At 32.9% G+C, this 12,663-nt stretch overlaps 1 protein-coding gene across 2 annotated transcripts in view; it reads right to left on the minus strand.

The window, feature by feature from the left end:
- Positions 1-42: 42 nt before the first annotated feature.
- Positions 43-12,663, minus strand: part of Rbfox1 (RNA-binding Fox protein 1) — a 90,222-nt gene continuing 77,601 nt past the window's right edge. For both annotated transcript variants that reach the window (XM_017612080.1, XM_017612079.1), the window contains exons 11-14: positions 6,150-6,221; positions 2,286-2,440; positions 656-722; positions 43-578 (exon numbers count right to left, since the gene is read on the minus strand). In XM_017612080.1, the coding sequence (XP_017467569.1) occupies positions 534-578; positions 656-722; positions 2,286-2,440; positions 6,150-6,221 (339 nt within the window). In that variant the 3' untranslated portion in view covers positions 43-533. The remainder of the gene's footprint in view (positions 579-655; positions 723-2,285; positions 2,441-6,149; positions 6,222-12,663) is intronic.

A 12,663-nucleotide genomic window follows, 5' to 3' on the forward strand; every position in this document is an offset into this window, starting at 1 on the left:
TATGTATGTATGTATGTATATGTATGTACGTATTTATCATCATTTTAAATATTGGTTGGACGACATTTATTTTAACAACTACGCATTTTTCCGTTAATTGTGTCTTCTGTTTTTTTTTGTTACTGCCTTTTTCAATTATATGCACATATCTCTTTATATATGTGAGTATGTATATGTTATAGATAATCTTCAACTAAGTTTATACTTTATAATCTTTGCTTGGCTGTGCTATCATATAAATATTTGATTTTAATCTCATCGTAATAACGCTTGGTTGGCATGAGTATTTTTTGGTTGCTTCATTAAAAATTGCATTGTTTCTTGAGCATTTCAAGGTTTTCCATGTTTCTCTTAACTTAACACTAAATTTATGTCCTTATGCAATACATATTCATTTGGTTTCATGTGATGTGTAAATCATTGAGTGTGGGTGGTGAGCGCAAGTGGTGAGCGCAGCTGCTAGGAGAATGCTCCCTCGTTTACAGCATGAACTTGCTGCTCTCCATACCTAGTCGTCCAGGTATCTTCTTAAATTAATATGGCGTGAAACGATTGAATCCACCTCGATACATGGTTGCCTGTTGTTTTCAACAAAAATAATATTAATTAATTAATTGCTCTATATTTAGGCTTTTTACATGTCAAAAAAACTCACCCCATAGCCGGGTACCGGTCCGATGCCATGTCCTAAATAGGGATCTGCATACTCTCTTGCAGCGTATCTGCGTTTTCAGGAATTCAGAGCAGCAGCAGGAATTTTGTAAAACAGAATGCACAAAAGGTTATTTACATGAGATATTTATTAGTTCAATGTTAATTATTATTAATGGTTAGTTGATTGAGGATTATATGAGCGGGAGGGGCTTGAAGTCTCATCAGCGGTTCTTTGTAGTTGTTAGCAAAAATTGTTAAGTTTTGTTAGAGTTTTGCACGCGTTAATTAAGGTCAATTCGAAACTAATTAGATCTTCGATTTTTCTTCTCTTTACCTTGCTACAAAAAGAAAAAAATTAAATCAGTGGGTAAAATTAGAGGAAAAAATAATAACAAAAATTGACTAACTAAATTGATATTAAGGTCTAAAGCTTTGGTTCTAGTGACAACCCTAATTCTACAAGGCTTCCTTCAGACCAAATCATTATGAAACTCCGTTATTCCTAGTTACGGCCTGTTGTCCAAATTAACTGGATCGCAAGCGAGATATCTCCTTTTCTTAAAGGCCTCATAATGTGGCTGTCTCGTTATGAAATTTCGCCAATCAACCAAGTTCTACAGACAAATTTCGGCAAATGTCTTTTTTTAACAACATTTCGAATAGATTAAACAAAAACAGCTTAGTTTTGGGAATCGACGATTTTAATTTTAAGTAAATTGGCAACGATAATTAGGCTCACGGTGGTAACCCGTTCGAAATAAATAATGCGCTTGAGGCTTTCGATTCACATTCAAGTCTAGAAAAGAGTGCTATAAAAAATATGCCCAAGTACCTATCTCGAAAACAATTTTTATTTGTATTTTAGCCGAGCTAAGCGTATTTTATGGAATAATTGATACACATACATACATACCGCTCACATTTTTCAAAACAACTAAAAAAAAATAGGTAGATGTTTTTCATAAATGAACCTATTTTTGTATTATTTGCGTTGAATATGTTCAAGCTGTTAAGTATATTTCCGTATCTGATTTTTTAGCTGTGGCTCTTTTGAAGAGGGCGTACGTTGTGTAGATTTTTTGGTCTTACACTAAATATATGTAAAAATACGATGGAAAATTTAAAAACAAAATTGAATGTGGTAGAAATAGGAAACCAGTTGGCAAATTAAGCAGCGCTTCTAAATAAACGCTTTCAGACAGGGCCTTGCTAAAAAGATTTTTCCTTTTGGATGCGATGTGAGCGTTATGTGCTTTAATAAATTCGACGTAACCCGACCAAGAACTTGCTTTCAAGTTTCGATACATTCACACTTTTTTACTAACACTGGAAGCTTTTTCTCTGAAGCCAAAAGACATAGAAAAACTGTATTAATAGATTAAAAATCAGGAAAGGCAGTGGCTAAATTTTGTTGGCCTGTGTAAATAATTGTAAAAGTTTTTTTTTTTTCTATAAAATTGCATTATTGTTGGTTACATCTAAACTACGGTAAGGTCTCGATATGCACATACACGCACATATACAATGTTGGAGGGAATAAATCGTAAGTTAGGGAAGATGGTATTAGTGGAGGATTAGTGGCTATGTTGCGCGTAATAATTTGAGTCTGCACACTTTCAAGCGAAACTTACCCCGCGACGGTGGCGTAACCGGCCAGTGCTGGCTGTGCAGCGGCGGCAGCAGCGCCATAAGCAGCCCTAGCCGCCACAGCCGTATATGTGGTGGCAGCCGTTGCGTACGCCTGCTGTGCTTGAGACAGCGGAGTCTTTAGCAGCGGTGCTGTAGCCTGCAATGGTCGGAGACAAAGAGGGTTAAAGGCGTATATAAAACGAAAACGAAAACGAAAAACGCCAGCGAAATACTGACGAAGGATAAGGAAGGAAGGTGGTGAGGGGGCTGTTAAACGTTACGGCAAACGAACGGACTATCGAGTGAGGCACTGCGTGTGACTAAAGGTATAAAGCAGCTAAGGAGTAAGAGGAGGATGCAGCAAGATCTACTAGAACATATGTATTAGTATTTAATAATTTGCTGAAATATGCATGTATGTACATAGGACATATGTATAAAGCATTTACAAAATGGTTTAGTAGAGAGATAGGCGGAGGGAGGGAACTGGATAGTGGAATGTAAGAAATACTCTAATATGAAAAAGATGGGGAAATGGTGGTAAGGGAAAACAAAAATTATTTTAAATACATACTTATAATAAAATACATAGTCTAAAATGCATGCTTAATTTATCAATAACATTTAATAATAAAGAAGAACTTGAATACAACAATGTGCGATAAAGTGTGGATTTGTCCCATACTGCAACACCTGGAATGTCAAGCCAAGCCAACCATTAACCAATATATACATACATACTGTTTATATTTAAAAAGCACTTAATTATTTGAAATAAGGTAAACAGTGGAAACGAATATAGTGAAAAATCACGATTGAGAGAATACAAAGGTTGCGCCTGATCTCGGACCGCCATTTCTCTCTTAACGAATTTGACAGAATCGCTGTCTGCATGACGTCACACACTTGTGCCACTTGTTTACGTTTTGCTTGCAACATTTTTTCTTCTTCTTCCATTCTTGCTCACGTTTTGGCATTTCTCTCTCGCAATTGCACCAGTGTGACGTCACACAAAAGTTATTCTCAAAAATCCTCTCTGATCGGCGCAATCTTGCATTCTATCATTCTTGGTAACAAATAATATATATTTATACGTACATACAAACATACATATATGTATGTATGTATGTACATATGTATATGTACATGAGTTAGAAAGATTTTATGTAAACATAACGAAGACATGCCGGCAATAACTAGTACTAAAATATAAGTAAATAATGAACAGTCACATACATATGTATGTGTACACATTAGGGTGGTCCAAAAATGCACGTGAATAAGAGAAGTCGGAATTTTTATGCTAGAATATACCGAACGAAAATACCCCTCTTTTTTGTTTTGCAATCAAAAAATATTTAGAGGTCGCTCAAAACGCTCATAGTTCCCCATGTATTTTATATGGGGGGAAAAACACTTTCTGTAGAAATGGAATGGAATTCTTGAAAAGCAATATAATTCGATCGGAAAACTTTGTTTCTCTTCAGGATATTCCCAATAATAATACGCAATTATTTATTTAACAAATTTTTTCTAGTGACTATATTTTATAGGTCCGCCAAAGCCTCCAGAAAATGTCAGAAAATACAATGGGGGGATGAATAAAAAATTACTTAGTATTAAAAATTGGTCAAATAAACAAGTGGGTATTGTTATTGGAAGTGTCCTGAAGACAAGCAGTTTTCCGCACGAAAAATATCGATTTTCAAGAATTCGAAACCATTTCTAGGAAATTGTTTTTTCCCATATAAAATACATGGAAAACTTTCAGCTCTTTGAGCGACCCCTCTGAATATTTTTTGATTTCAAAATAAAAAATTAAGGGTATATTTTTTCGATATAGAACAAACCTAGGGGGTGAGAGCATTAAAATTCCGACTTTACTTGTTTAGGACCACTTAATGTATGTACATACATACATTCAAATGAGTCCATATATATACTTTTGGTCAACTTATTAAGTTAGTGGCATTTTGACCAGTATTGGCCATTTTTCTTTTGTTTATTTATAGCCCACACTATCTTCAAAAGAGGCAAAACTCAAAAATCAGATCCGAAATTATAACTTGTGGATGGAACATAGTAAACGGGAATTAAAACGAAAACAGATATAACAGTAGTTTTCTGGTTAGATAATACGTATAATCATAAAGAAAAAAAAATTTGCATTAATTGAAGACAAATCCTACGGATTGGTTTATTCAAAAATTTGATCTATATCCAGCGAGTCCGAAATTTAGATTTACATATATGGCATTTGTTGCATAAAGAGCTATACTTTTATATAAAAATTGTTAAACTTCAAAAAAAGCTAAAGAAAAGTAGTTAAAACTGGTAAAAATCTTCTTTTGTCGCGGGGTGTACGAATAGCAACTACGCGGCTGAAAAACAATAAAGCTGTTAGAACGGACATCCTTAATACCAGCCGAGCTATTCAATCAAAGTGGCGAGGAGTTGCATGCATCAACCCTAATGCAGAATATGGTCAAATGAACGCATAGCCGGCGACTGGAATTCAAGTGTGTTCCGTGTAATCCACCAACTATCGCGGGATCAGCCTTCCAAGCATGGGTTACAAGATCTTACCGAGTGTATTGTGTTAAAGACTGAACACCAACGTCAACGAACTGAGTGGCTTTGGGTCAATCAAATACAGGATACCATCTATTTGTTGACATGAATGCCACTTTAACGAAAAGAAGATGTCTCGATTTAGTTTCCCCGAGAAACTAATACGTCTGCCTAAAATGACGTTGAGCAATACCACCAGCTCCGTCAGAATTGGAAAAGACCTCTCCGAGCCGTTTTCTACCAAACGGAATTCCAGACAGGGCGACTCCCTTTCATGTGATTTCTTTAATATGATGCTTCGAGGAGATATTAACAGCCAAACGACTGAATCTTTCGCGCACAATTCTTTACATAAACGTACAATTGCTGGGGTATGCCGATGACATCGACAACATCAGTAAAAACAAGGGCAATGTATGTTCTACCTTCTCGGGATTATATAGATAAACAAAGCGATTTGGTGGCGAAGAGGGCAAAACGTCACACAAACCGTCAGAGCATAAGCGTATTGTCACCCACGTCACTCTAGAGTCTAGACAGTTACAAGTTTGAAAAAGTAGACGACTTCGTTTATTTGGAAGCCAGCATTAACACCAATTATAATGTCAGCCTTGATATCCAACGGAGAATCACTCTTGCCAACAACTGCTACTTTGGGCTGAGTAGGCAATTGAGAAGTGAAGTCCTTTCTCGTCTTACAAAAATCACTCGCAAACTCACTCATCATGCCAGTGCTGGTGTATAAAAATTCAAAACATTTTTAACAAAATTTCAAACTTAAAAAAAAAAAATTAGGTACGCAACATGCCCTTTTTTGTATGTTCTATAACTAAATAGGATATATGTACAACTAAATATTTACATACATATGTACCTAAAAATTTACCAAACATTCTGGAAAAAATTTAAAATTTTGGTAAAAATTTTTTTAATTTTAATAGTTTCTGTTCAAAGTTTGTAATGTGAATTTACATATATACTTTTTGTTATACAATGAGCTAGACTTTATAAAAGATTCATAAATAAAAAAAAAAAAACAAAAGAAAAATTGCCAAAAACTGGTAAAAATGCCACCAACTCAATTGAGTTGACCACATATCAAGGCATATATTTATTTATAAATTCAACAAAAATCGTTGCTAAAAATAATAACGGGGCTTTTAAAATTAGATGCAAACAAGAAAACTTCATTCAACACATTAAGAAATTTCGAACCCAATTTGATAATTAATAATAAAAAAAAAAACAATATGCCAGTTGTAGCGTTTTGAAAAAATTTTGAATATTTCGTTTACCAAAACGTTTTGTGGAACCGGAATGCGGTTGATCGTATGTGGGGAACTGTTTAGCGTTGTCACAGTGCGGCGCTGTAAGTTTTCAAGTAGATTATATGATAGAGATTGTTTTTGTTGTATATTATGGTTACTCAGTTTAAGATACGAGTGTATTACATATGTACATAAATAATATGGAACATCACAACAATTAGGTGAAAAGTATTTAGTCTATGCTAGCAGATATTTATTTAAAAGTACAAGTAAAATCAATATTAAATATACAAAGCAATAAATAATAAAACAATGCACAATTATTAGCATAAAATATTAAAGTTCTATAATGCGTATAACCACTGTATCAACGCCGGAATTTTCGAAATTAAAATGAGGTTATTAGTTTCAAAATCTCAATACAAAAATCATAATTTAGAATAGTTATCCAATAAGTGGAATGCATTTGAGTTGGCCAACAAAAAAAGCGTTTGAAGAAAGATACAATTATGCTCTCTCTTATACAATCTGTATGCATGTAGTGTATTTATTTATGTATGTATGTATGTATGTCCTTGCGAATACAAGTAAAGTACATATGTATATTATGAGTGGTTACATATCTACATAGTACTGTATGTACATACAGAAACGGCTCGACATTATGGACACTCGAGAAACTGGACATAGCCATATCTGATTAACTTAATGTAGTATTTATTAAGAATTGACTTATTAAGAATAGAAATAACGCCGGATTTCTATTAGCATTTTTACGCGCATTTAGAAGTGAAAACCAAACACAAGGTCCACTGCGAGGTCAGCTTCTTATCGACGTAAAAGGGGATTAAAAAAAGCGAAACAATTGCTCTAATATCCCCACAAGGAAAAATTAATCATGCATGATGCACACCGCTAAAAATAACGGGATTCTGAAGGCCTCAAATGTTTTGGAAAAATATACATATAAAAAATGGTGGCCTTCTCTTTAGTTTTGTTGGCTCCAATGGATGTATTAAGCATTTTCACGCTTTTTGAAAGTAGAAACGATGTTTGACTGCATATTAGGGTAATAGAAATTTTGATTTTTCGAATATCGAATAAACCGGATTTTTTTCGAACAAACCGGTTTTTTTCATGTCAATCAAATACTAACCTCTCAATAAAGGTTTCGAGTTTTTCGAAATTTTCAAGGCTTTTCCAGTTTAAGGAAAATAATTTTAAAATTTTATACTAGTTGACTTGGGGATTAACCGTATATCATACATATGTGTTTTGATGTTGCTGGGACCGGACGGAAACCAAGTAATTTTTAAGCAAAAAACAAAACCCACTTCATTCTCATATAAAAATTGCATTGTACCGTTAATTTCTTCATGACCACATGATCGGATCTAAACCAAATTATTGTGGGACTACCCTTGAAGCAGCACCTTACCGATAGAAGTTATCGGTTGACGTGGTCCAGAGTTATGCGGTAACATACATAAAAAAAAAAAATCCGATAAATTGATAACCTTCTCCTTTTTTTTTGAAGTCGGTTAAAAATATGACCAGACCTGAATTTTTCACTGACTTATTAGTTTTACTTTTGATCTAAAATTATCCAATTACATCAAATCAAATCAATTAAGTTACATACTAGTAAGTCAGTTTGCTCGTAAATGTTGCGTTAAAACGGGGCTAACACAAACATATGTTTTTTCGGCGAGAAAGCAAAACTTGCCGATAGGAGCGAAAGTGATTTATTGATAAAATATGTTACACAAAGTCGAGGTAGTCGGCAAACCTAGTTATTGAGAAGCAGTGGCCCTTAACTCCGCAATGGCAGATGCATAAGGGTACGTTTTAAATAATTTAGTATTTAATAACTTGTTGATGAAAATTCCTTAATACTTTTAGACTGAGGGCCCACCGTCAAAATTCACTACGATCGACCAACAGTGTAAAATGTTTTTCAACTGTAATGCCGATATTCCACTAGGCATTGAATTGACAAAAAATATATGCCATTTAAAAAAATGCCATGTGGAAATGAACATAACGACAATTTTTTTAACGTAATGACACGCATTTTTTTTAATGCCCAACTTTGTCATTTGTCATTTTTGAAATTTAATGCCTAGTGGAAATCCAGCATTAGTACTCATTTATCATTTATTGCCTGGACAGAGTCGGTTTTTATGCTTAAAATTTATAATAGTGAGTAGAAAATGAATGTATACTATTTAGTACCGTATGAAATCCTGTTCTGATGCTTTGGCCCATGCAATTTTTTATTTTATTTTTTGATGCATTTTTATATCCATCGAGAAACAATTCAAATCTTATACCAAATTAAAGTTTAAACATTTCTATACTAGAAAGCCAACCAGGGCCAGGTCTACGAATATTCATAATGCTTGGCACGAAACTTTCCATTTCATAAATTCTTATGCTATCACTAAAAAAAAGCTACAGTCATGGAATTCAAGGATAAACCAATAACACTGTACGGCAAAATCAACTTTTTTTTCTGGGTGATTTATCCGTTTTTCAAAATTGGCCTCCGAAATCGAGATATGGGCCTTCGAAGTTCAAAATAGGACCTTTGGTAAAAAATTTTATTTAATTATGTTTGCATGTAAATAACTAAAAACCTAAAAATATGGACGTAATCCTAAGACTTTTGATGGTGGGCTCTTGGACTATTTATGTGATGTAAGACCTGAATCACTGGCATGTTCTTTTTTTGATGGTGGCATTACTCTCGAACTAAAGGAAAAGATCAGCCAATAAAAATAATGTCGATGAAACGGAAGAAGAGATGTCTCCATCTAAAAGAATTAACTACTGTCGAAAATTGTTAACAAAAAGAATTGCATCAATTTATTTGTGCAGAAACGAAAATATGCATTTTTACCCAGTTTGAGATAAACTTTTTTAACTTCAACTGTATTCGACTGTCTAGTCTCCCATGAGCAATATAAAGGGGCGAAATACATGGTGGGAAACATTAAAGTTGTGAATGATACAGCGGCTAAGTTCAGTGGAAGATCAGAAGCAGGTCATTTTGCAAATGGTGTCCAATTACCGAAAAAAAATTTAAACATACAATTCGAGTTATTTACATGTAAATATACTTTAGTAGGAAGCAATTCAGCGACGAGTTACTACACGCAATTATTTTAACCCGCTTACAGTACGGGATAATCTTGGTCTATTATTTTTTATTTTGAAGTAAAAAAAAAATTAGGGAGTGCTTAAAGCGCTCAAAGTTTTCCATGTATTTTATATGGGGAAATAAAAACTTTTCGTAGAAATAGTGTAGAATTCTTGAAAATAAGTATTTTTCAATCGGAAAACTTTGCTTATCTTCAGGAAATTCTCAGTAATAATACCGAATTGTTTCTTTAACCATTTACTCATGGTAACTTTAAAAAAATGCAATGGGGGGACCAATAAAAAATCTTTAATATTAAGAAATGTTTAAATAAACAACTGGATATTAATGTTTGAAGTCACCTGAAGAGAACCACAGTTTTCCGATCGAAAAATATTGGTTTTCAAGAATTTTGTACCATTTCTACGAAAAGTTGTTTTCCCCCATATAAAATACCTGGACGATTTTGAGTGCTGTGAGCACTCCCTAAATATTTTTTGATTTCAAAATTGTCGAATTTGTCATAAAAAACCACTATAACGGAGTTCACATGGTGTCAAAATGAGTAACGTAAAAATTTGTATAACGGTTAAGAATATGTTTTGGTGATTTGTAAGCAACCACAAATCTGACCGGTAAAAAATTGATGACTTATACAAAACTAATTCAATATGTGTATGTATATATGTATGTACATATGTATGTTGTAGGGCTGGGAGTGTTATCCGGATTTTTTGACTAATTCGAATTTTTGAATAAAAAATCCGAATATCCGGATATCTGAATAGTGTATAAATATTCGGATACTCGAATCTAAAAATTAGCAATAAAATAACAATTGTTTGTGTATTAATGAAGTGTTCTATTAAATTAGATAGATTAAATTTTATGAATCCACACAAATACTGTTTAGAATATCCCAGTTGTCTCAGCCCTATTTAGTATGTATTTATGTGTATATGTGTTTTTATGTGTCTTTACATACATAAATGAAATAATGCGATTCGTTTTATAGTACAATTTTATAAAGAACGAATTATGTATACATATGTACGTATGTACATATCGGACGTTTAATTACACTGGATCACAAATTTGTGTTTTTTGTTCACCACATGCCCCTTATCCAATTCCTATGTAGAATCGCTCGTTGACCAGTGCTGCCAACTATCTTTAGCTATGAGGTGCCATATTGTGGATAAAAAAAATGCCAAAATGTGCCTAATAGAAAAATGCCAATGGTGCCATCCTTTTTAATCCTCCCCACTTAGCAATCAAATAAGAACCACATTTCTAAAACAAAAGTCCAATGCCAAATAAGATAGGCCAGTTGAATAATCTTTAGAAATTAGGAAATTTTAGTTGAGAAAAAGAAAATGTATTGAAATATTCCTATTTTCCAAAAGTGCCATTTGGGAACTTTGTGCCAATTTGTGAAAAATTAAGTGCCATTTGGTTTAAAATAGGGCACGGTTTGAGCCAAGTTGGCAGCCCTGTCGTTGACTCCGAAAATCGCGTTGATTGTTTTTCTATGGATGAGGTTTCGAGATATTTTCAATTTGCCGTTATTCGTTAGGTGGACCTAATGACATACATATCGCACGTTTATTAATATAGAGATGTAATTCAAAATTGACATTTTTGGGGATTCATCATACAATTAGTAAGCTCAATAAGAATATTCTCAGCCTAACAGATGAGTAAAGATCCCAAAAATTTGCGAAGATATGTGTATTTGCATCTGACTTTTTAACCGACTTCCAAAAAAGGAGGAGGTTATCAGTTCGTCGGAATATTTTTTTATTAATTTTTTATTTTTTTTTAATTTATTTTTATTATTATTTTTATGTATGTTACCGCATAACTTTGGACCACGTCAACCGATTTCGATAATTCTTTTTGCATCGGGAAGGTAGTGTCTCAGAGGTGATCCCATACTAATATGGTTAAATCCGATCAGTGGAAGTCGGTTTTTTTTTGCTAAAAATTACTTGTGGTATACCAACTGTATGAATTGATTGAACTTTGATTGAAATTTTGAAATAATTATGTATATTATAAAATGTGCCATATACAGTGATTCAAACAAGGGACCACGTGTTGAGTTTTTTTAAGTATTCGTAATGATGTTCGAGCTAAATTTTTTTTATTATTTTTCTACTATATAAGAATACCGGGGAAATGTTTACTTATTTGTGCAACGATTTTGGGGTGTGAGGGGAGCGGGAGGGTCATCGACACCCAAATCCCCCTAATCGAAAGAGGATAGACTGCTTTTGCGTTTTTTTTATACAGCAAGTGCTACTTACAAAAACGGGCGTTTATTTTTTTAAATTTGTTGCGAACGGTCTCCCGCATTTTATTTCATTAGAAATTCATACTTATATGGAAAAAAGTGCAATTAATTTTTTTGTATGAAATATAAGCAGGAAATGTTACTCATACGCCATGTACATATGAGTAATACACCTTTCTCCTCATATTTCATAAAAAATCCTTGCGTATTTCAATTTGACCACTCATTTTTTATTTATCCAGAACAGACTTTAACACAAATGAAATAAATTGACACAAATCTGTTATTTTACCACGCTTTTTTAAATATTTTCCCTGTTAGATAAAGTTTGAGATTTTTTTTTAATTTTTTTTAGCAAAAAATAAAAAATCTGGAATGATTAATTAATTTTTCAGAAACTATCATACCTATCGTAAAGTGATGTATACGCGGTTTATGGAGAAGTTTGATAGATTTCGTTTGTCAATTAAGATAGTTGAATTGGTTCGTACATAATTAAGTGGAACTACTTTCTTTTTTTAAATCTGAATAACGGTAAATTGAATCTCGAACACTTATCCACGGAGCGAGCAATTCTACATAGGAATTGAACAGTGGCATCTATATCGTGATGATATTTTATTATTTAAAATTTTTAGTTATTTAATGCTCAATACAAAATTTTATGTTTGTAGTTTGAAGATTTTTATATTACTGATTTTAAAAACTTTTCATTTAGAAATTCTAATAAAATCTAAGAACAATTAAACAACAAATAAAAATTGTACAGGTATAAAAGAAGAAGGTATTTAAACCCTACATTTACTCCCCCTCCAATAAAACGACGAGTTAACTAATATTAGAAGCAGAGTATAAAATAAATATAAATAATAAAAAAAAAAATTGTATGCATATACATATACAGATGCGTGCAACTAATTAGCAACGAAATTCAAAACGATATTGCTTGCAAATTATGTTTATTTATTTATTTTTAATAATTTTCATTTAAAATATATTTCAGAAACCACAATAACAAACGTTGAAAGCTTGCACAAATTGCAAAAAAATTAATCAAACTTCAAAAAATTTCTTCCATATAACACATGATCAAAATATTTTTT

The sequence above is a fragment of the Rhagoletis zephyria genome, unplaced genomic scaffold (genome assembly GCF_001687245.7).
Source record: "Rhagoletis zephyria isolate East Lansing unplaced genomic scaffold, Rhagoletis_zephyria_1.1 Rzeph_scaffold_00496, whole genome shotgun sequence".
NCBI classification, from domain to species: Eukaryota; Metazoa; Arthropoda; class Insecta; order Diptera; family Tephritidae; genus Rhagoletis; species Rhagoletis zephyria.